This window comes from Carassius auratus, chromosome 10, assembly GCF_003368295.1.
Source record: "Carassius auratus strain Wakin chromosome 10, ASM336829v1, whole genome shotgun sequence".
Taxonomy (NCBI): Eukaryota; Metazoa; Chordata; class Actinopteri; order Cypriniformes; family Cyprinidae; genus Carassius; species Carassius auratus.
This window is the reverse complement of record NC_039252.1, coordinates 4,374,884-4,399,469: the sequence shown is the minus strand read 5'-3', so window position 1 is coordinate 4,399,469 and position 24,586 is coordinate 4,374,884. Positions and strand designations below refer to the sequence as shown.

General features: G+C 40.4%; 2 protein-coding genes across 2 annotated transcripts in view; both read left to right on the top strand.

Moving 5' to 3' along the window:
- The window catches only part of LOC113109438 (low-density lipoprotein receptor-related protein 2-like), a 21,674-nt gene extending 12,100 nt beyond the window's left edge, over positions 1–9,574 (top strand). The window contains exons 23-34 of the mRNA XM_026273007.1: positions 67–282; positions 4,483–4,692; positions 4,777–5,040; positions 5,136–5,351; positions 6,393–6,548; positions 7,039–7,305; positions 7,683–7,898; positions 8,007–8,159; positions 8,254–8,520; positions 8,900–9,115; positions 9,202–9,350; positions 9,440–9,574. Of these exons, the coding sequence (XP_026128792.1) occupies positions 67–282; positions 4,483–4,692; positions 4,777–5,040; positions 5,136–5,351; positions 6,393–6,548; positions 7,039–7,305; positions 7,683–7,898; positions 8,007–8,159; positions 8,254–8,520; positions 8,900–9,115; positions 9,202–9,350; positions 9,440–9,574 (2,465 nt within the window). The remainder of the gene's footprint in view (positions 1–66; positions 283–4,482; positions 4,693–4,776; positions 5,041–5,135; positions 5,352–6,392; positions 6,549–7,038; positions 7,306–7,682; positions 7,899–8,006; positions 8,160–8,253; positions 8,521–8,899; positions 9,116–9,201; positions 9,351–9,439) is intronic.
- LOC113109615 (low-density lipoprotein receptor-related protein 2-like) lies at positions 8,839–24,586 on the top strand. The gene is made up of 24 exons (XM_026273302.1): positions 8,839–9,115; positions 9,202–9,354; positions 9,440–9,703; positions 9,778–9,993; positions 10,944–11,111; positions 11,200–11,403; positions 11,551–11,718; positions 11,803–12,018; positions 14,173–14,402; positions 14,798–14,927; positions 15,004–15,197; positions 15,295–15,481; positions 15,856–16,071; positions 16,384–16,567; positions 16,644–16,845; positions 16,921–17,085; positions 17,180–17,386; positions 18,548–19,097; positions 19,932–20,057; positions 20,201–20,308; positions 21,691–21,924; positions 23,075–23,333; positions 23,775–23,889; positions 24,494–24,586. The coding sequence occupies exons 3-24, from the start codon at positions 9,649–9,651 to the stop codon at positions 24,533–24,535; spliced, it is 4,176 nt and encodes a 1,391-aa protein (XP_026129087.1). The 5' UTR covers positions 8,839–9,115; positions 9,202–9,354; positions 9,440–9,648; the 3' UTR covers positions 24,536–24,586.

The window sequence follows — 24,586 nt, the reverse complement described above, 5'->3', positions numbered from 1 at the left end:
CATGAAGTGAACACATAACTGTCTGGTGTAACTCAGGCGAGTGTCACTGACGATGTTTCCTCGTAGATCAGTTCCAGTGCGCTCATGGGAGGATGTGTATCGACAGAAAGCAGGTGTGTGACGGCACACCTCAGTGTCAGGATCGCTCTGATGAACTGGACTGTTTCAGTCGCTCACACGAATGCAGACATCAGTGTGATAATAAAACTCGCTGCATCCCAGAGAGCTTCCTCTGTGACGGAGAGAAAGACTGCGTGGATGCCACTGATGAACACAACTGCTGTGAGTTAACAAAAAAAAAAAATCAGGTTTTATCATGTTAAGTGCATTTTCATATTTATCCCAGTCAGTGAGTATTTAAAGGAGAAATAATCGCCAACATCACCAGCAGAATTACAAACAGGTCTCCCAATAAGTTTCCCCAAGAATTCCACATTTCATTAGTTTGACAAACAACTCCAACCCAAACTCACATCTCTGGTTAGGTCATTTTCTTTTCTTTTTTTTTCTTCAATTTTCAATCCGTTCACTCATGTGAACAATTTACCTACAAATGCTTTACTGTTTCGATATAAAGCTGGGATGGGTAAAATAATTCTCACTTCGATCCTCTCTCCCTCGCCCGCCCTCTCTCTCTCTCTCTCTCTCTCTCTCTCTCTCTCTCTCTCCCTCGCTCGATCGCTCTCTCTCTCTCATGCTGCACAGCTGAGCTGTTTATCATGTGTGTGTCAGTGCTGCTGCACAGCAGTGACTTTTTTTTTTTTGTCTCCTATTAAAACTTTAATGTGCATCATCTGTTTAATATGTGAACATAGCAAATGATGCGATCACAAAACAATAAGGAAAAAGGGCATTAGATGCAAATGTTTAAGTTGTATGCGCAAATACATAGGCCTAGTTGTAAGTGACAACCTCAGCAAAAACTTCACTCACAATGTAATTTGTTTGCAAATGAGACCATTTTAGTTGCAGTTTGGAGCCCTGATTAATAGTTTTATTTGTTTCTAGTAAAATAATTGACCTATCGTTAAGCCCTGCCCCCTTAATTACTGTTGCTGACTCGGATAAAGAGTTGCCAACTGTCTTACAATGACAGCTGTCACTCTGAAAACCTTGTCCCAGGATGTTTTTGATAAATATAGTTCATGCGACCACCTCTCATCAAAAAGCATTCAAGTGGGACTATGAATATGTGGGAATATGCCGATGGGAGAGAGACACCAATGATCTTCTCAACTGCTCTCACTATGCGTTGCAGAGTCTTTCGGCAGGACGCGTCACAGGCGCCATACCACACAATGATGCAGCTCAAAAGGATGCTCTCGATGGTGCCTCTGTAGAAGGTGTACATGATAGGGCGTGGGGCTCTGGCGCTCCTCAGTTTGCGGAGGAAGTAGAGATGCTGATTTGATTTCTTGGCCAGTGCTGCTGTGTTTTTAGTCCAGGAGAGGTCCTCTGTGATGTGCACACCCAGGAACTTGGTGCTGCTCACTCTCTCCACAGTTGCACCGTTGATGGTCAGAGGAAAGTGCAGAGTGTGTGCTCTCCTGAAGTCTATAACAATCTCCTTCATCTGCTCCACGTTCAGAGAGAGAGTGATGTCACTGCACCACCCGGTCAGGTGGCTCACCTCGCTCCTGTAGTTTGTCTCCTCTTTGTTGCTAATGAGACCCACCACAGTCATGTCATCTGCAAACTTAATAAAAAGGTTGGAGTTGTGTGAAGGTATGCAGTCATGGGTCAGCAGAGTGAAGAGGAGGGGGCTCAGCACACATCCTTGGGGGTCCCCAGTGTTCAGTGTGATGGTGCTGGATGTGTTGCTGCCGACCCATTCTGCCTGAGGTCTTCCAGTCAGAAAGTCCAACAGCCAGTTACACAGCGAAGTGTTGAGCCCCAGTTGGATCAGTTTGTAAATAAAATCCTGAACTAAAGTCAATGAACGGCATTCTGACGTTTGATTCCTTTTGTCCAGATGTGTGAGTGCTGAGTGGAGGGTAGTGGAGATCATCATTGGTCGAGCGGTTGGACCGATATGCAAACTGGAAGGGGTCCAGGGAGGGGGAGGGCAGACTTGATGTGGTGCATGACTAGCCGTTCAAAGCACTTCATGAGGATTGGGGTAAGTGCAACAGGACGGTAGTCATTGAAGCAGGATGGAGATGGCTTCTTCGGGACTGAGATGATGGTGGTAGTTTTAAAACATGTGGGAACAACAGCCCGACTCAGTGAGATGTTGAAAATGTTTGAAGACATCAGTGAGTTCAGTCTCTCAGTACACGACCAGGGATGTTGTCAGGACCCGGAGCTTTGCGTGCATTGATCCTGCTGAAGGATCTCCTCACGCTGTCTGGGGTCAGCATCATCACCTGGTCGCTGGGAGAAGGTGGAGTCTTCTGTGCAGTGGTGCTGTTTTTTCGTTGCTCAAAGCGAGCGAAGAAGGTGTTCAGCTCATTTAGCAGAGTTATGTTGTTGTCACAGGTCCGTGTTGGGGGCTTGTAGTCCGTAATGGTCTGTATCCCCTGCCACAGGTTCCTAGTGTCTCTGCTGTCACTGAATTGGTGAGCAATCCTCCTGGAGTGCTGTCTCTTAGCCTCTCTGATGCCGTGGGACAGGTTGGGCCTGGCTGTCCTCAGGGCCACCTCATCTCCAGCTCTGAAGGCAGCGTTCCGTGTCTGTATGCAGGCATTCGCATGACAGTGATGTGGTCTGAGGCTCCGAGGTGGGGGAGGGCTTTGTAAGCTTGTCTGTGTGTGTGGTGTAAACAAAGTCCAAAATGTTATTACCTCATGTTGGAAAGTTAATGTGTTGGTGTATTTTTGGAAACACACTCTAAGACAGCATGGTGGAAATCCCCAGCTATAATGAGAAAAGCATCGGGGTGTGCTGTCTGCTGCTCACTGATGTGCTGGTACAGTTCATTTAGTGCGTCGTTCCTGTTGCTGATGATGTTGAACGGGGGAATGTACACCAAAATGGGCAGTATATTTCCTCGGCAGATAGAACAGGCACTTAATAATCATAAACTCCACCAGGGGTGAGCAGTGTTTTCTGATCACAACAGTATCGCGGCACCACGTGTCATTGATGTAAACATGAAGCCCTCTGGCGAGGGTTTTTCCTCCCGCGACGATAGCACGTCAGCTGGTCGAGCGGAATCGCGCCGTCTGGAACGCTGTTGCTGAGCCATGTTTCCGTGAACACAAACACAACAGTCTCTTACAGTCCTCTGAGTTGAGCGCAAGTAAACGAATGTAGTCCAGTTTATTGTCCAACGAGCGTACGTTAGCCAGTATGATGGTGGGGATAGATGGCTTGTGTGGGTTAGCCGTTAGCCTAGCCCGGATACCTCCGCGCTTACCCCTCTTCAGCTTCCTCTAGCACTACTTGTTGCATCTTGGTAGGAAGATGTACAGTAGAGTGAGATTAAATTAATTTACATTGAACCAATTTAATATGGAGGCACTGAAATGTAGACCTTCATTTGTGTTTTTGACGTCCACTGTACTTGACGAGAGAACAGTTAGCTATAGGTTTGTATGTTAGCATGGACTCCCTAACTTTAATGTTAGCCAGATACACCTTGTTGAAGCACAAGATGACATTAACATTCAGTTGTAGCAGATGAAAATATTAACTATCCAAGTTAAATAATGACATGTCTTTTGAAACAAAAAAGCACTAACTGAAAAATAATGCTTTACATTAACAGTACTTGCATTTTAATGCCTTGTATTTACAGGGCTTGCATTTTTAGGTCCTGAAATTTAACATTTGTTTGTTTAAGCTGTGAATATTTCAATTAAAAATATCTCTCACCTTTTCATAATTAAAAAATAAATTCATATTCATGTTCCAGAATTCACTTCCAAAATATCCAATCGGTTTAAAAATATGATGTATAATATTCGACAGGCAAATTTCGGTCCATTTTATTTCACTTTCCAAATTAGCTTCCACAAATTCAGTGGTTAAAATTCGGCAGATAATTCGCCCTTTCACATCCGGGAGCTCCAGGAATAGCAGTAGAGTACAGAGGCATGATCTCCATCTGCTGTCAGTCGCTCACCAGCAGGCGGTGTAAGTGGCTGCTGATTAAGAACAAAGCAACCATAGATTAAGTAATACAGTTACAAAAACTGATCTGCAGAAATGGAGCAGATGCTAAACAGAAGTTTGATTATCGGGGCATGTGGAAAAGCTGATTGTGTGAATATTTGTTTCAACATCTTTGCCTTTACCATAGACTGTATAAAGGCTCCTAAAACAGCCCCTTGCCATTGGCTAATCTGCGTTTAAGGGCATGAGTTTACTGATAGGTCAATTGCAACTTCTGTTTTGCTGCTATACCTTTAGGATCTGTTATGATTAGGTTACCAATTGCATGATCTTTACATCTGGAATGAGTAGAACGTTTTTTTTTTTTTTTTTTTGTGGTTCTGTTTAACCTTTATTTAATCATGCCTGATCTATTTGTGTTCACAGCTGAGATAAAAAGAGGGGATATAAATTTGGTGACACTGAAAGGCAAAAAGGAACAAAGTTTGCAACCTCCTCCTCCAGTCTGTAGAAGTCCATCCATGATGTGTCCGGGAACATCACTGTGCATTTCCCACACTCGATTGTGTGATGGAAAGATCGATTGTCCGGATGGTTCTGATGAAGTTTCGTGTGTAGACACTTGTTCAAAACCTGGTAAATCTCTGCTTTATCTTCAGTGTTAATTATATTTTATTCCAAAGAAAAAGCAAAGCCCTGACATCTGTAATGTTGTGCCAGGTGACTTCCTGTGTAAGGACCGAAGGAAGTGTGTTGATGGGAATCTGGTGTGTGACGGCCGCTCTCACTGCCTTGACGGCTCTGATGAAGTAGCATGTTACTTGGTGGCTAGAAGTTCAAAACCGGCACCATTAAAGTGTCGTGTGGGCTCTAAACCCTGTGAGGACGGCCGTGAGTGTGTGCTGCTCAGTCATGTGTGTGATGGAGAGATGGACTGTAAAGATGGATCAGATGAACGCGACTGTGGTCGTCAGTGCCAACCTGGTTAGACAAATCCCAGTACTCTAACCTTCATATCAACATTCTGGCCATTATATCCAAGTCATTGACCTCACTGTGTCCTTGTTCCTCCATTGCAGGGCAGTTCCAGTGCACTTCTAGTGGGAGGTGTATTGAAATGAATCAGGTGTGTGATGGCACTCCTCAGTGTCTGGATAAGTCAGATGAAGCCGGATGCTGGAAACCCTCAAGGAGCTGCAGCATGCGCTGTGACCGGGACACTCACTGTATTCCTGAAGTCCTCATCTGCAATGGGATCAGGGACTGTCTCGATGGCACTGATGAAGCAAACTGTGGTAAGCCAACAGCTCTCCTGATCATGGAGAATGCTTAGTTCTTCTATGAATATGTCATGACTGGGTGTAAATGGTAGAAAAACACTGCACAAAAACTGACAGAGAGGGTCAAAGTTGGCAATATAAAGAAACGGAGGTCGCTTGTGGTCTTTCTTTCATATTTTGACCAACATTGTATGGGTACACCTACTGAGTCTTCTCGTCACATGTCAAGTGACGTTCCTGAAATCTCTGGCCGTTTCAGGTCTTTTAAACATCATGAACCTTGTTCAAGGTGACCCCAGTTTGTGTCTAGATGGAGAGAAACATAATGCCCTCAATGCCACTTCATTAGTACTGCAGATGTCTCTCTTGCAATACCCAAATTCTGAAGGCTCTGACTAACAAATGGGTTGCAAATCCTTTGTCCCAGCTCCACTAGGAGACCCTTAGTCCTCCATCCAGCCTGTTAACAATCGCTGGCCTGTCCTGTTTGTTTGGAGAACTTCCTCTCTAAACAATCTTCCCACAGGACTGTCAGCTTCATCAACACAACCTGCTTCGTAGATTCGGACACAGAAGCAATGTTAAATTCCAGGGTAGTGGCTGCAACATCTTGAGGGATCATCAGCTGCTGTTTGAGATCCACCAACAACTACCTGTTCCCTGCAGAAGTCTAGATAAAGAAAGATGGTAGTCTTTGGATGTGTGGGCCAGTTCATGCTTTCTCCTGTTACTTTCAACACCCCTGTGGACTCCTCGGCCCAATTTCACCTGCCTCCTGTTTCACAGCCCACCTCTATCCCGTCTTCCCTTGGATCCTTGATTTAGCCACCTTTGGATCTTTGGTCTAAACCAGAATTGACTACAGTTGGATTGGACCAAACTTCAAAAAGTGTGACTTTATTAGTCAATCACTAGTTGCATGTTACATTGCAGCATTTGCTCAATATAAGTGTTATACTCCACTTTCCAAATACATAGTCTGGTGGAAGAATGAAATATTACCCAAAGCTGTAAATAACCTTGTACGGTTCCACCTGCTCCATGTTTTGTTGACAGCTGTTTCCAGACCAGCTCAGACCAGCTGTGAGAGTCCCTCGGTCCTGTGTCCTGGGACGTCAGTGTGTGTGTCTCCGGCTCAGATGTGTGACGGCACAAGAGACTGTCTCGATGGATCTGATGAAGCTTCTTGTATAGACGCATGTGCTGCTCCTGGTAAACTGCTTTTGTAGTTTAAGCCTTGGTTGGTTTAGTCTGGTTTAGTTCATCTCTCACCCTAAATAGCTCAAAACCTTTCTAAAACTATCAAAACTAATTTTGCGCAAAGACCAGCAAACCACCTTTCTTCTTTTCCTTTTCTTCCTCTTCCCTTCACCCTAACCTTATTCATTTTGGGCTTTTTTTTTTCAACCTTTATTTTTCTCTTCTTCGTTGTTTATCTACTCTTTCTTCTCTTCTTCTTCCTCCTTGATCTTTCCTCCTCCTTAGGTTTGTTCTTCCCTTTCTCCTGCTCCTGCTTTACCTTCTTTGTCCTTCTCGTTCCTCTAGTTCTCCTTCAACCATTGTTCTTCTCCTACTTGTTCCTCCTCCTGCTTGTTTTCTCTCCTCCTCTTTACCCTCTCCTGTTAGTTCTCCTCCAGCAGGTCATTATACCAAAGAGATATGTCATGACTTGTGCCTAATATACTGTGCTGTATTCATACAGGTGACTTTCTGTGTGAGGACAGGAGGAAGTGTATTGAGGGATCTCTAGTCTGTGACGGTCGTTCTCACTGCCTTGATGGTTCTGATGAGATGGGATGTTCTACCATAGCAGATAAAACCACCACCACTGCACCCTTCAAGTGTCGTGTGGGGACTAAACCCTGTGAGGACGGCCGTGAGTGTGTGCTGTACAGTCATGTGTGTGATGGAGAGATGGACTGTAAGGACGGATCTGATGAAGAACAATGTGAACTTCAGTGCAATCCAGGTGCAATCATGATTTCCCAATCTCAACTCTGAACCATTTTCAAAAATTTTGACTAAAAGCTTGAATACACTAACTTTTGCCCAGATTTTTGCACCTATTTACAATCTGGCCAAATAGACGCCAGCTTCCAAACCTTAGACCCAATCTCCAGATTTCATGTAAAGTCACAGTGTATGATAGTCACAGATTCTTTTGCTTTTTAATTAAATGTTTTTTTTTTTTTAAATAAACTTAAGGATAATTTCATCCAGTTGGAAAATATCCAAATACCAACAATTTTAGAATGTCCTTCAGAATGTTACAATATTTTATGAATATCACTAAATAATACATATATGATGTTTAAAGAGTCTTGACTTACACTTATCTGTTTCCAGGGATGTTTCAGTGTGTTCAGGGGAAGAAGTGTATTGACTTCCGGCAGGTGTGTGATGGGACTCCTCAGTGTCCTGATCATTCGGATGAAGCGGGATGCTGGAAGCCCACCAAGAGCTGCAGCATCCGCTGCGATGGGAACAGCCGCTGTATCCCAGAGGTGTTCGTCTGTAACGGGATGAGGGACTGCTGGGATGGCTCAGATGAGGCAGACTGTGGTGAGTTTGCTGTAGAAGCATCAGAAATTACACGTTTGCTTTTACATATGGGATCAAAAAAAATGATTAGAAGATTAATTTCAAGTTTAATTTTTTTTTCTTTTTAAGCTATGCCCACTCCACCATCACCTTGTAAAAGCCCATACGTGGCTTGTCAAGGGACATCCCTGTGCATCCTGCAGCGATATCTCTGCGATGGGAGAAAAGACTGTCCTGATGGCTCTGATGAGAGACCGTGTCTTCGCAACTGCCCATATCGCAGTAATGAACACCGTTTTTTTTTTTACTGGTAACATTCTTTGCTTGGGATGAGGTTCTTGCTGTCTTACAGCTTCGCAATTACGTTTTCTTCCAGGTGATTTCATGTGTAAAGACAGGACGAAGTGTGTGGCGAGGGATCTGGTGTGTGACGGTCGTTCTCACTGCCTTGACCGTTCGGATGAGATGGGATGTCCCACTACAGCACCTAAAACATCAACCACTGTGCTGTTAAAGTGTCGTGTGGGCTCTAAACCCTGTGAAGACGGCCGTGAGTGTGTGCTGTACAGTCATGTGTGTGATGGAGAGATGGACTGTAAAGATGGATCAGACGAACGCGACTGCGATTTTAATTGTAAAGAAGGTAGTTTAGCCAGAGATCATTTTATACAGACAAACCCTTTATAATCAAAAGGATAATTTATGTTTTAGTTAATAATAGTGTTAGTTGTTTGAGCAGTTTTTTATTTGTACTTCTGTATTTTCATATGTATTTGTCTGTATGTATGTGTATATATGTACGTGTAGATCGTGTGTATGTTTTATATATATATATATATATATATGTATGTGTTTTCGAACTATGTTAATGTTTATTTATTTATTAATTTACAATAGTTGTATCACAGTGGCAGAGAAGTTATACCTTTCATATGATATTTTTGAAGAGAGACTTGGTAAAAACTGTGTCCTGATTATTACTGATTTCAAATCTCTGGCTTGGTGGTATTGTTGTTCCTCAGGGGAATTTCAGTGTGCCCATGGGAGGAAATGCATAGACTCAAAACTAGTGTGCGATGGCAAACCGCAGTGTCAGGATTTTTCAGATGAGAGGGACTGCTTCATTCGCAGCAAGAGCTGCAGCCATCGCTGTGATAATAAAACCCGCTGCATCCCAGAAAACTTCCTGTGTGACGGAGAGAAAGACTGTGTGGACGGCACGGATGAATCTGACTGCGGTGGGAATCGTTCCTTCTGTGCTACATGTGATTTTTGATTTTACACATTTAATGAAATTAATCAATTTTACTGGTTTGGTCTTCAGGGTACCCCACAAAGGTGGTGAAGTGTGAGAGTCCTGCGGTGTTGTGTCGTGACGGGTCGCTGTGCATCCCTCACACCAGTCTCTGTGATGGGAAGAGAGACTGTCCTGATGGATATGATGAAACCTTTTGCTTTGACCATTGTCCAAATGCAGGTACTCAGTTCAATTCCTTAATTGTTCAAAATATGGCTATATTAAAGCATGTGTAGACACAATTCTATTTATTTTTTTCTTATAGGTGACTTCCTGTGTGCGGACAGGAGGAAGTGTGTGGCGAGGGATCTGGTGTGTGACGGTCGCTCTCACTGCACTGACGGCTCAGATGAGACGGGATGTCCCACCACTGCTCCTGAAACCGTCTCCACAGCATTAAAGTGTCGTGTGGGCTCTAAACCCTGTGAGGACGGCCGTGAGTGTGTGCTGTACAGTCATGTGTGTGATGGAGAGATGGACTGTAAAGATGGATCAGATGAACACGGCTGTGAATATCGCTGTAAAGCAGGTAAAGCTCATGAAGTGAACACATAACTGTCTGGTGTAACTCAGGCGAGTGTCACTGACGATGTTTCCTCGTAGATCAGTTCCAGTGCGCTCATGGGAGGATGTGTATCGACAGAAAGCAGGTGTGTGACGGCACACCTCAGTGTCAGGATCGCTCTGATGAACTGGACTGTTTCAGTCGCTCACACGAATGCAAACATCAGTGTGATAATAAAACTCGCTGCATCCCAGAGAGCTTCCTCTGTGACGGAGAGAAAGACTGCGTGGACGCCACTGACGAACACAACTGTGGTAAGTGTTTTAACTTCTTGGTTATGGAAAGTAAATGCAAAGCTTAAGTTTTAAACTTTTCTGTTTAAGAAAATAAAAATAAAATAACAATATTATATATATATTTGTTTTTATATTTGTTTATTTTATAAAATATATATATATATATATATATAAGGGCTGTCAAAAATAGCGCGTTAACGTTAATTAGTTGTTTGTCGTTAATTACGTCAAATTTTTTTACGCATTTCACGCATGCACAGTGTGACAAATTATTCGGGTCAGGAAAGTCTTGTCGATCTCTGAATTCTCAAGATAGTAAAAAACAGCCGCGACGAAAACACAGAAGAAGCTTAAGGTTTTACCCCAGTTACTCTCAAATACATTCATGCCAAGCTCGATAAACAGAGACGACTTTGGTAGTTGATACGCTGGAGCTTCTTCCTGTTCTAGCGTCCTGTGTTTCACACTGTGCATGCGCAGAACGCCTTCATGCAATGCAGCGAATATTACAGCTGTTTGGAAAAGCTTATGCATTTTTACTTGGTTTTACTGGCACTTGAAGCCTTCAGAACGTGAAAATATCGATCCTAAAGTACTGTGGCAGAGCAAATGAACACCTCCCAAAAGTGCCCAGAGTGCAGAGGGCGCATGTTTGTGTTTCTGAGTTCATTCTTTCGAGTTTCTCTATGCATAATTTCATAGATATGTGGCTATATTTAACCATTGGTTCACCTAAAACTCTTACACTATCTGTAGTTAAATGGCATGGTTTGATAATGTGCTCAGGTAAAATTGATCTAAGTAAATGTTAAACTTTTGGAATTCAGAAAAAAAGAACCACATATTGATGAAACAATACATGAAAATTATTTATCTGTGTCCTGTTATTTATCTTTTGGTATGCATTTCAGAAAAAAGTTATATATATAATAAAAAAGTTAACTGTACTCACTCAATGATTTTTGTAGCTCCCATCACTGGCCCATCTGTCACAGACCAGCCAGTCTGCTTGAGCCCTTCTGTATTTTGTCATGAAACCTCCAAATGCATCTCACCGTCCCAGCTGTGTGATGGAAAGACGGACTGTCCCAGTGGAGCCGATGAGCAGTCTTGTATATATTCATGTCCAGATCTAGGTAACAGATGGAATCTGTCCTTTTCTTAAATGTTATATTTCTAAGTAAATTCTGAATTGTTGAAATGATGACACTGTACTCCAATCAGGCCAGTTTCTGTGCAAGGACAGACGGAAGTGTGTCGAGAGCGCTCTGGTGTGTGACGGTCATCCACACTGTGCTGACGGCTCAGATGAGAAACAGTGCCCCACCTGTGCTTTGCTTTGTGACCAGAAGAGTGTTTGCCTGACGAGTCAGCAGATCTGTGACCGAAAACCAGACTGTAGAGACGGTTCAGATGAGAACATCTGCTGTAAGTGCCTGTGCATGCATAAATATCTTTTAGTAGTAGTATTATTATAACTTTTTTTAGTGAGTGACATGAGATGAGTTGTAGGATAACAATTTTTGGTGAACTATATAGGTTTAATTGCACCTTTCCAATCTTTTTTTTCTTCAGACACTAGTCGTGTGGCTGCGAGTGCTGCATTACCACTGAAATGTCCCTTGGGATCCAAACCTTGTAGTGATGGGAAAGAGTGTGTCCTGTACAGCCATGTGTGTGATGGAGAGAAAGATTGCAAAGATGGGTCTGATGAGAGGAACTGTGAGCGTAAATGTAAAAAAGGTACAGTAGAAATACAATTTATCCTTATTCGATGAGGAATTAAACTGGACTTTTTTTAGATATATTATTTATTCAACCACCTAGGCCAGTTCCAATGCGCTCACGGCAAGAAGTGTATAGACATGAAGCTTGTGTGTGACGGCACACCTCAGTGTCAGGACCGATCAGATGAAATCAACTGCATGAAGCTCTCCGAGGAGTGCAGGCACCCGTGTGACAATAAAACCCGCTGCGTTCCTGAGACCTTCCTCTGTGACGGAGAGAGAGACTGTGCGGATGGCACTGATGAAGACAACTGTGGTAGGTCAATGGCAGGAAGTGTTTATAGTAGCACGTTAATGGATACGGATCTGGGTTCAGTCTCAAAGACCCCAGAGTTGATGAGTATTAGATCACAGGGCTGCGGAAAAAACATTTGACTCAGTCTCTCAACCAGACTAACATTTACTAGCCATTCAGAATGTTTTGCTCTTATAAACATGAGACGTGCATGATAGTATCCAATTGCAGCCCCGATGAATGGTCCTGTTCACACATGAACTTTACCAGTGAAGACTGTATGTGTGAAAGGGGCTAAACTCTTCCTCTGTATATGCTGTGAATTTGAATTAACGTTTATCTGGAAAAACGGTGTGCATTAACTCACTAGATTCGTAATGTAAAACATTTATAAACCTTTGCCAACACAAGATAATATATCAACCCATGTCTAAATATGCGATGAATTGTACATCACAATTTCAAAATAAGTTTCTGCATGTGGCCAAATATTGAAACTAGATGGATGTAAATATTTTGTTTAATCGTGCTGTAAGGTGAAACGTCACCAGGCCGTTGGCGCCCTCTGCAGATGTTTTAATGCATAATGTACTTAAAGGGTACATAACATAGTTTCACCTAATCTTGTGTTAATCTTGAGTACCTATAGAGTAGTACTGCATCCTTCATATATCCAAAAAGTCTAGTTTTATCATATTTGTAAAAGAAAAATACAGCTTTTCGATTCTTTCTGGAAGAAGCCGAGCTCCTGGAGGCATGCGGTGGGCGGAGCTATAACACTGATGTTTGGTGTTGTTTCCATTAACATATATTCACTTATGTGCTGATTTCCAACAAAAGACAAAAATCTGATGCAATTGTACTTACACGGGGACGGCTCCATGTTTTAATAGCAAACGATGTGCAAATCCAGCGTTGACTTTGGCCTTGTTTATAAAACATTTGTCACTCAAATGACCAGAACACACAAACGCACATGATGCGCTCAGTGGATGCAGTTTGTTTTTCCGGGCAGCAGTGGTTCATGTATCAGGTTCTTTGGGAAGCTGAACACTTAAACTTTCCCTCACATCCAAAAATGCACTTATTTGGAGGCATTCTCGAACAAATCCCATGCAGCGCTGCTGACGATTTTGAAGCACGTTGATGTGCGCAGTATCACTCTCCTCTGGTTAACGTGTGCGCGGGCGTGCTTTTCTGGGAGAAATGCTCATATAAGGACTGTTCTCGTCTACGTCATTAGATCCACGATCGAAAAAAAAACTGCCGAAACTTGTACCAACCCTGAAGTAAGATTCTCAGTACAGAAATTGTCATTCTTCTAAATTATTTTTTTTAGCATATAACTGTTTAGCATGACAATCCATCTCTTTAACACTGTGAACAACTCTGAATACACGAAACACCATTGTACCCCCCCTTTAAGTTATTTGTTCATATTTTATTTATTTATTATATATTTATATGCGCGCAAATAACATAATGTATTTTAACAGTATTCAGTGCAATCATGTAATTTCTTGGTTTTGATATTTTCAGTCAGTTATTATTCCTTCATTGTTAGTTTATATATAAATAGTTATACTGAAGCCTGGTTTCACTTTTTTTTGTTACAGAAAAAGACCTGATTACTCAGTCGTCAAAATAATCAGTAGATTACTGGATTACCGAAATAATCATTGTACAGCCCTAGATTAAAATATTTCTGCATTGTTTTACTTTTTGTAATTAAGAGACAAATATTGTCATTTAAACAGTTATGTCATGTTCTAGTGAACCAAGTATCTGTATTTTGTCTCCTCTCGTGAGCCAAGTGTATCGTCACACCCTAGTGTCGATTAACGATGATATATCTCATGATTTTCCAGTTGTATGACACTGCTTTCATTCTTCAGATGAACCATATATTCATGAAAAAGAAAAATCAGTTTGAATAAAGAAAGCAATAGCTTTGTCATAGTATCCTTTCAAATGTTACAGTTGTTAGTCATTGCAGTCAGTGGTGTCTGCTCTGATAAAAGGCTTGTTGTTGTCACTGGTGATGAGATGGTTAAAGTGTACCTTTTTAAATTGAAATCATCTGGTTCGAATCAATAGATCGGACATTGTCATCTTTTTAATACTTCGTTCAGCTTGGACTGTTGTACTCACACATGGGCTTTGTTCGTCCTGCAGTTGTAGAGCCCTGTTCTGGAGAGCGGTTCCAGTGCAGTAACGGTCAGTGTGTGGCGCTGGCTCTCCGCTGTGATGGGCACGCTGACTGTCGTGATCACTCGGATGAGAAGGGCTGTCCTCAGCCCCCACACTGTCCCATGGAGCAGCGCTGCCCCCATACACACGAGTGTCTGCTGAAAGAATGGCTCTGTGACGGAGACCAGGACTGCAGTGATGGGTTTGATGAGAGGGTGAGGAACCACACTGATCCATCTACGAGAACCTACTGCTTTTGTTGTTGTTGTTTTTTTTTGCCATTGTTTCATATGTGAGATTTGTGTTTTAGTGTTTCTTTTTTTGGGTTGTGTTTGTGGTGTTTTTGTATATTGTTTTTGCAGTGTAATGGTTTGTTTGTGGTATTTTTGTTTGGTGTTTGTGATTCGTTATTGGTGTTTTGCTTGGTGCCTGTGGAGTATTGTTTGGTGGTGTTTGTGTTAATTAGTAGCGTTTTTTTTTTTTTTAATGCAGTTTCTCTAAAACAAGTGTATTTCAAACAAAGTAGTCCTAAGAAGACATGTTTTCCGAAGGTTACACATGATTGCAAGGTATCCGTCTGCCCCATACACCCTCTTCTCTCCCTGTGTAGAACTGCGAGGTGACTGCACAGAAGTGTGGAGAGTTCCAGTGGTCGTGTGCATCTAAAACTCAATGCATTGCGATGACATGGAGGTGTGACGGCGTAAAGGACTGTAAAGATGAGAGTGATGAATCTGGATGTGAGTGGGCATCTGAAATCCGCTCTAAACTCCGTATTAGAATCTGTTCAATAATACTAATGTGCTTGTTTTGTAGGTGGTCAAGTGAAATGCCCGACACACTTGTTCCAGTGTGGAAGTGGGGAGTGTGTGGAGCCAGATCTGGTGTGTAACGGGGCGTCTGACTGTGCAGACGGCTCTGATGAGGGTGTGGGGTGTCTGAAGAACAACTGCTCCAGTCCCAGCCGCCCATCATGCCAGCACTACTGCATCAACACTCCACACGGAGCAGTTAAACATTCACTTATTGCTTTATTATAACCTTAATTTGCAAGATTTAGTGGAACGCAAAAAAACTGTGTGTTAAAACATCCTCTTGTGTTTCCAGAGATGTGGCTGTAAGACTGGTTTCAGGCTTCAGTCTGACGGTTTAACCTGCGATGACATAGATGAATGTAAAGAGATTCAGCCTGCTGCCTGCAGTCACAAGTGCCTCAACACACTGGGCTCCTACCTGTGCCAGTGCCACCCTGAGTTTATACTGGAGCCGGACGGGCACAGCTGCAAGACTGCAGGTATCAGTCTAAAGCAGCTAGCTAGCCTAGCATAGCCAAACTTTTGATTATCACTGCAACATCTCATTCACTTTGCTGCTGTTTCTAGTCAAGTATTACCAGGAAGTACAGTAACTTTTTTTTCTTTTTTTGAAAGTGACCAACCACAATTACACTTGCTTGCCTTTTTTAAGGGATGGTCTCACCTGAAATGTTACAATAATATATTTAAAATGAATTAAAATAACTGCACACATGGGTGATGCACACAGGAGATGCTGAAAATGTACATAAACCGTATCTACTTGCAATCCAATAGTATTTATATTCTGACTATTATTCTTCTCTCTTAATATTATTGTTCTTATGATTTAAGTCATGTTTTCTGTGTGCAGAGGAACCCAGTCTTTTGATCTCTGAACAGTATGAGCTGTTAAATGTGGGTCTGCGAAGCTCCAGTATTCAAGCCCTCATCGCACCGGGACGGATGGCCATCTTCTCTCTGGACTACGACCGGAGAGAGCAGAGGGTGTACTGGGTCAGTCTGGAGGACCAGAGCATCAAATACGCCTTTCACAGAGAAAAGGACAACACTGGAACGATCGTCAAAGGTAAAAATACATAAAGAAATAAACGTAGATACAATTATTTTATATTACGCTGTGTGTGTGTGTGTGTGTGTGTGTGGGGTTTTTTTTTTTTTTTTTTTTTTTTTTATTAGTGTAAAGGTGGTTTATTGTGGAGTGAAGTATGGCCTCAATTAGAAGTAACATTTGCTTGATGTTAAATGCATTTTGGAAGTTGTTTTGGAATATAGGTTAAAAATAAAAATGCTAATTATGGAAATATATTTTAGAAAGTCTTCGGCTTACCAGAAAAAAATGTTTGGAAATCCCTGCTCTAACCAAATGTTGCACGTTCAGGAGTGAAGTCAGACTCCATTGCGGTCGACTGGATGGGAAGGAACCTTTACTGGGTGGACGGTGTTGCTGGGCAGATTCTAGCTGTGAGATTGACCAGCAGTATTGTAAAGGCGCAAAACTACGTAATCGTTGTGGAAGAGGATTTGCATCAGCCTCGCTCGCTTGTGCTGCTGCCTCAGAAGGGGTAAGAAGCCCCTCTTACAGGAGTTTAGAGTCTCAGTGTACGGATGCAGATGAATGTTTCCTGATGCTGTCTGCAGGGTAATGTTCTGGTCCGAGATCGGAGGTCAGGCACAGATCGAGCGCTCGGGCATGGACGGCTCAGACAGGAAGGTGGTGGTCAGCCGCGGTCTGGAGCGGCCGGTCAGCGTGACGGTGGACACACTGACTGACAGACTATACTGGACTGACGAGAAGCTCCGGTGTATAGGCTCGGCGACGCTGGATGGAGAAAACATAAAGGTAATACAGAATGCGACAAGAGGGCACAAACAATAAATGGATCGATTTATGTTTTTGAATCATTTGTGTTTTCAGTTGCTGCAGCTGTCGGAGATGCCCAGTCTGTTCTCTGTGGCGGTGTTTAATGACATGGTCTACTGGTCCGACACGCACAGACGATCTGTTCAAGGGGCCAATAAACTGACGGGCAAGAACCGCAAAGTTCTTCTCAAGAGACCCGGACAGCCCTTCGACCTCAAAGTGAGGACACATGCTGTACACGTTACTGAATGTCGTCGCAGTCGTCTTCTACATCTGCTGTTCCTGATCGTTTCCCCGTCCCGTCCTGTTCTAGGTTGTGCACGCGCTCTTGCAGCCCAATGTGTCCGGCCCGTGTGAGGCGCTCCGGTGCTCTCACGTGTGTCTGCTGGCTCCGGGGCCCAGGGCGGTCTGTCGCTGTCCGGCGGGGCTTCTCTTAGCCTCGGACGGCTTCACCTGCACCACACCTGTGGACTCCTCCTCCTCTTTCCTTATGCTGCTGTCTCCGACCATGATTACACAGGTGCTCCACTCCAGAACTAACATTTAATGGCTTTTCCTGATTACAGAGTAAAACCTTTGGCATCACACTGCATTATATTCTTAAGTATTTGATGGTTTTAAATTCAACATGAAATCTAAATTGACCTTATTTACTTGTATGCACATTCCTAGTCTTGCTGTGCATAATTGATCAATTATGTGGAATATTTAATTCATTTTATATTCCATCCTTTCTGGCTGACATTACCTAGTTAACCAAAAGCCAAAATTGTTTATTTATAAATTGGTAACTAACAATGAACTATGATCTAATTAAATTATAATTCAGTTTATTACACTATAATTACAGTAATGTGCAATTTGAATTATTTTTAATTGCAAATGTAATCATTTTGTTTATAAAGGTATGTATAATGTAAAAAGTTAATTGCATTAATTTATATCTAATTACATTTATTCATAGTCAAATGTAATCATTTGTAATAGTATAGAATTTAATTTTCTTTTGTGTCATTTATAATTGTATTATGTATGTATATGTGTGTGTGTGTGTATATATATGTATATGTGTGTGTGTGTGTGTGGGTGTGTGTAATATATATATATATATATATATATATATATATATATATATATATATATATATATATATATATATATATAATATATATATTATATATATATATATATATATATATAATATATATATATATATATATATATATATATATAATATATATATTATAAACTACTTCTAAATTATTTATAATATAATTGTTATAAAATTATCAAATTAAATTATTGAAGAAAAAAATTAAATTAATTTCTTTGAATAAATTCCTAAAATAAAATGGTTAAATAGATTTTAAAATGATTTCAAAAAGTCATGTTCACTACAAAGTGGAGTTCTAATTTATACAGGATTGTTTTTTATTTATTTGTAAATTTATATATATATATATATAATTATTATTTATTTTTTATTTTTATTTTTATTTCAGAAAAATAAGAAATTAAATGGGTTACATTAAGTCACCTGGAATGGAAGTTGGGCCAATCTGTAAAAATGTATAATGTGTGAACAATTATTCAAAAGCTTATTTTATAAAAAAAATATTTTCCATCGATTAAGCTTCAGTTTTCCTAACCCCTCAATGATAAGCCGTTGTCCCCCGCTCAGATCTTCACTAAGAGCCTCCAGGCAGGATTGGGGCTGAAGACGTGGCCGGAGCACCGTGCTCTGACTCTGCCGGCCGTGAATCAAGCTTCAGACTTCGATCTGCTCCTCAAGGACCGCACCGTCTCTGTAGCTGACGCCGGACGAGGATCTGTAGCTCAGCTCAAACTCAGCAGCTCTGGGTTCACACCCATCGGTCACTTGCTTCAGCTCAAAGGAGACCTGCTGACCGCTCTGGCTGTGGACTGGGTCACACGAAACCTCTACTGGAGCAGCGTCAAGAGCCCCCAGCTGTACGTCACGTCCCCCGGAGGGAAATACACCAGCCTGGTGCTGCAAGCTGAGCTGGAGGGAACGGTCTCCATCGCCCTGCACCCTCCCACGGGCCGCCTGTGCTTCACCGCAGTGGGACGGAGGGCAGCCCAAACTCTGCCCCAGGTGGACTGCGCTCACATGGACGGGAACAATCGCACGCTGCTGTGGAGCAAAGCAAAGATGCCTGCTTCACTCGCCTTTTCTGAGAAGGGAACAACGCTGTATTGGGCAGATGTTGGTGCGTTAAAAACAAACATTTAATTACACTTTCCACATTTGGGTACAGATTGATGTCCCAATATTAAAATAAAAATATATAATTTTATACACTTTAAGAAAACAAGAACACTTATTAGTACTAGTATAATCTATATTATATATGATATAAAAATTTAAAACATGTGTGTGTGTGTGTGTGTATATGTGTGTGTATATATGTATGTATGTGTGTGTATATATATATATATATATATATATATATATATATATATATATATATATATATATATATATATATATATATATATATATATATATATATATCTATCTATCTCTTCTATATTTGTTTTTATTTATATTATTATTCTTATTATAAAATACAATTTAATTTATTTGAAATAATAATTATTCTTATAAAAGCACTAATACATTTTATGTTATATTTTGTACATTTATTCATTTATTTGGGGAAATACACTTGTAGTAGTATTTTTATTTATTGTAAAAAATGCATTTAATTTGAAAAATAAAAATGTATTATTAGGAAAACTGTTTTTGTTTCTTGAAAAATACACATTTATGAATATTATCATTAATATTAAAAACACTAATACGGTTTATTGGCATCTGAGAAAGTTGATCTAGGACTACAAACTAATATTTGGTCTTTAGCTAGCTTTGTTAAATCAGGCTATCTCTTACTTGTAAACTAATCGTTTTTGCTTTTTTTTTGATAAAGTTTTTGTGTGTTGAACATCTAATGTCTTATCTAATGTTGTGAAAATGATCTCTTCCAAGCCAATCTATAATTCTATTTCTAACTGATTTATTTTTTTTCTTTCTTTTATCCAAGGGAATGAAATGATTAGCTCTGTTAACATGGACGGCTCTGATTATAAGGAGTACAGCACCGGATCCCCCTTCATTCTGTCTTTTGCTCGTGTTGAGAACATCTTCTTCTGGATCACTCTGGACAACGGTAACCATCTCAGACCTCCAGAAAGCTAGTTTCCACTGAATGATGTTTTGTGTAGAACCGCTAGATGGCATGAAGCCATCGACTTCCTGTCTTTCAACCTTAAATTATTATATCAGTTAAAACTTGATCTTCATCTTTGCTAGGTACTGCTCAAGTGTGGTACACGGATGGTTTCCAGCCCAAACACATGTGGTTTGAGGTGAAGGCTAATGTCATTGAGCTGAAGGCCTACAGCAGGTCCAGTCAGAAAGGTGTGTGTGTGTGTGTGTGTGTGTGTGTGTTTGTGTGTGTGTGGAGGGAAGCCGTGCAGCACAGACTCACTCGCCGCTCCTCAGCTTGACTCTTACTGCTGTGTTTTGTACAGTATGTACCGTATTTTTCTGACTATCAGTCGCACCCGAGTATAAGTCGCATCAGTCCAAAAATACGTCATGAGGAAAATAACATAAGTTGCACTGGACTATAAGTCGCATTTATTTAGAACCAAGAACCAAGAGAAAACATTACCGTCTCCAGCCGCCAGAGGGCGCTCTGTGTTCAGTGTAGACTACAGGAGCACTGAGCAGCATAGAGCGCCCTCTCATGGCTGGAGACGGTAATGTTTTCTCTTGGTTCATTTCTCTCGGTTCATGTCAAATTAATATTGATAAATTAGTCGCACCTGACTATAAGTCGCAGGACCAGCCAAACTATGAAAAAAAGAAAAGTGTGACTTATAGTCCGGAAATACGGTAGTATGAGTGTTGTTTTTGGTGCATGAATGTCCTGTATATTTGAAATGCCCAGATCACCGAATACATTTACCAAAATGCACCCTACACAAAGTACACTGCACCTAGTACTGTTTCCCACTGTGTGTTTGATTTGGCCTTACCTTTCCAGTCTGATGAATAAACCAAAGTGATTGCAGAATTATTATTATTACTATTATTAACAAATTCATTGGTCTGACAAAAGGTATAGGTACATAATTGAATTAAAATATTTAAATGTTAATCTGATTATTATAATTTTTTTACTTGTTTCTTTTATCTTTAAATAAAAATAAAAATAATTCTATGTAAATTTTCTATATACAATTTTTGTTTATTATCTCTCTCGCTTTTATGTATTGTATTTTTATAGTTTATTCCTTTTTTTGTAGGTTTTGTTTATCTATATCATTCATTTGATCTTATTTTAATCTTTTGTATTTGGTTAATTTTTTTATAAAATATATACATTTTTATTTAATATACAGTATTTGTTTTTTGTTTTTCTCTCAACCTTTTATTTGAACCTTTTAGTCATTTGTTTGTAACTATTTTCTTTTACTTGTAATTTGATCTAATTTAACTATGCATGTGTTTATTTTTATCATATTCTATTACTTATTTTTGTATGCATGTTTTTTTATTATTTCTATTTAACTTATTTTATATTTATGAATAAGATAAAAAAAATTAATAAAATAACAAGCAAATATTATTTGTTTATATATTTCATATATATTCATTCAGTATGATATAAAATTTTAAAAAAAGAAAAAAAAATCCCCATGTTTCACAGTGTGTTTGTCACAGAGATGCAACCGGTCTTTAGACTGAGTGAACTGAACAAGGGAGAATAACAGTGGTTTCCTCTTCCTGACCAGGGACCAATGTCTGTTCTGAAAACAACGGGGGCTGCAGTCACCTGTGTCTGGCGTATCCAGGTGGACGCTCGTGTCGCTGCGCACAGGACTACCTCTCTGTCAACAAAACCAAATGTGTTTCCAACCTCAAGTGTCCCATGGGCAGTAAAGCATGCAGAGACGGCCTCAAGTGCATCGCTCTGGCCAAGTTCTGTGACCAGATCCCGGACTGCCAGGACGGCTCGGATGAGGAGTGTGAGTGATTCTTCATTCTTCTGCACAACTGTCGTTCTCAGATTTCTATTTTGCAATATTATAGATTAGTTTAAAGACTCACTGCAACAGTGTTAATGTGTCCTGAGTAATTGCTAGGCAGTTGTTAGTACATAGCCAGTAAGCGATGCTTGAGCGTTCTTATTGGTTGCAAAGGTGTTCTAGATGGTTTCTTGGGCATTGCTAGGAGAAAGGAGAATTTTTTTTTTTAATGTTATCTGACCAGCAGATCCTTTTGTGTCTTAAAGGAACAGTTCACCAAAAAAATAAAGAAAATGCTGAAAACGTACTTCCCTCTCAGGTCATCCAAGATGTAGAGGAGTTTGTTTCTTCATCAAATCTGGAGAAATGTACATGGCATTACATGTCTTGCTCACCAATAGATCCTCTGCTGTGAATGGGTGCCGTCAGAATGAGCATCTGAACATCTGATAAAAACATCACCATAATCCACATGCAATCCAAAGCACTCCAGTCCATCAACGACTTATGAAGCAAAAAGCTGAGTGATTGTAAAAAAACAAAACAAATCCATCATTATGCCAAGATGTTATATCAGGTCCCCCAGAATCCCTCACTGCTCTGGACTGAATAACTTCTGTAGATTTAACACATTTCTTCCTAGGATTCTGCTTTTATATGCTGTAACCTTTTTTTCTGCTAATACAGCAGTGTCTGTTAACAGTTGGGGGCGGGGCTAGTAAAATGTGATGTCATTTTTACAGATTCTGTGATCGGCTCGTCATTGCTTATGATTTATTGGGATAAAAAAAAAAAAGCAAGGAGCAGGTTTGTACACGGCTAACACATGTATGTTCAAACAAAATGTAAACGTACATACAACACTGCTTCCTTCAGTGGAAACCTCCATCCCCTGTTGTCCTTCCACATATATGTTTAGAGCGGTTTAGGAATGTTTTGGCTTGTAAACTGTGCATATTCCTCACCTGTTTGAGACCAGATGAATTTCTCACCGGAGGAAGTATATCGGATGGAGATTTGAAGTCGAAAACATCTTCATGATGGATTTGTTTCTTAGGCAGCTTTTCACTTCACAAGACGTGACGTGTGGATTATTGCGGTGTTTTTCTCGGCTGTTTGAACTCCTCCGTAACGTGCTGCTTGTTGACAGGTGGCAGTGTGAGAATCAAACCTGGAGCGGCCCGTCTGCCTGCTCTGGACTCTGCTGTTGGCAGTGAGTCGTGTGAGGCGGAGCGCTGCAGCGGTCACGGGACGTGTGTGAGTGTGGAGGGTGAGGCGGTGTGTGAGTGTGAGGAGGGATACAGCGGGGATCTGTGTCAGAACGCCTCCTCCAGCAGCACCGCGCTCGCCATCACACTCACCTTTCTCTTCGGAGGGGCTCTGATAGCCGCCGTCATCCTCAAGAGGAGGTGCATCATTTCTTAATTATAATAGATCTGGATTTTTATTAAGCACATACTTGTATTCTATATATATATATATATATATATAAACATGTAATGCACTACTCACTGCACATTGTTCAAGCTATTACATTGTAAACTGTCTAAAGCACAGTACATTATTTTTATAAAAATATAATTGCACTACTGTTGTTTTGCATAGAATACATTAACAATACTATTGTACACTCAACCAACTGTATTTATTACCACTGTCTTACGTTGCTGCGGTTCATAGTGGATATGTAATCCTACATTGTATTTCTATTTAAATTCTGTACATACTCTGCTTAATACTGTATACAGCAACTCTACTGTTCATTCTGTAAATCATAGCTTCACTTACTCTGCACTTATGGGTAGATGCTAACTGCATTTCACCCCCCCCCCCCCCCATTATATTTGCAGAAGGGCACAAGCATCGAGGGAAGAGGCCACAGAAAAACAAACACTTGTGACTGAAGTGGAAGAGTGCACAACCTACTCTCAAAACTTTGCTAATGAGTTGTACGATCCTGATGAGGTACGATGAGGTTCCTATAATCTTTTACTAGTAACGTGTGTGTATATTTATATGTATGACAATCTTTTGGAGAACAGAAAGAGAATGTTTACACCGCTGTTTTGCATAAAGTGCAATGACAGTAAATTGTATGGGATTAGAATAGTTTTCTTTTTGTTTAATTCCTGATAAATAGATTTTGCTCCACAAATAAATGAGAAATGTACAAAAGAAATAAACATTCACAAAAAAATAGGGTAAGATTTGCGAGTTAAATTTGTAAATATACATTTTTTGATCTCTCTTTTTCCCAAAAAAAAAAAAATTATTATATATATATATATATATATATATTTTTTTTTTTTTTTTTTTTTTTTTACTTCTATAATAGCCTAATCCATTTATCAAAAAGTGTGGAACATTTATCTTTTTATTTTCCTACAAATTTCATTGTATGGAAAGGAGCAGCCTGGACATTCTGCTAAACCTCTCCTTTTGTGTTCCACATGGAAAATATGGTCATAGATCTTGGGAATGATGATAAAATCATTTTGTAAAGAATTAAGAATTTTTTTCTTACATTTAATTCATAATTTAATCTTATGACTCTTTCTCTTTCCTGTAGGCTCCGATTACTCCAGCCATTACCACAACTGTTATCAGCTAATGCACTTTTATTTATTTATTTGGTCTAATAAAACATATTATTTGCAATAAA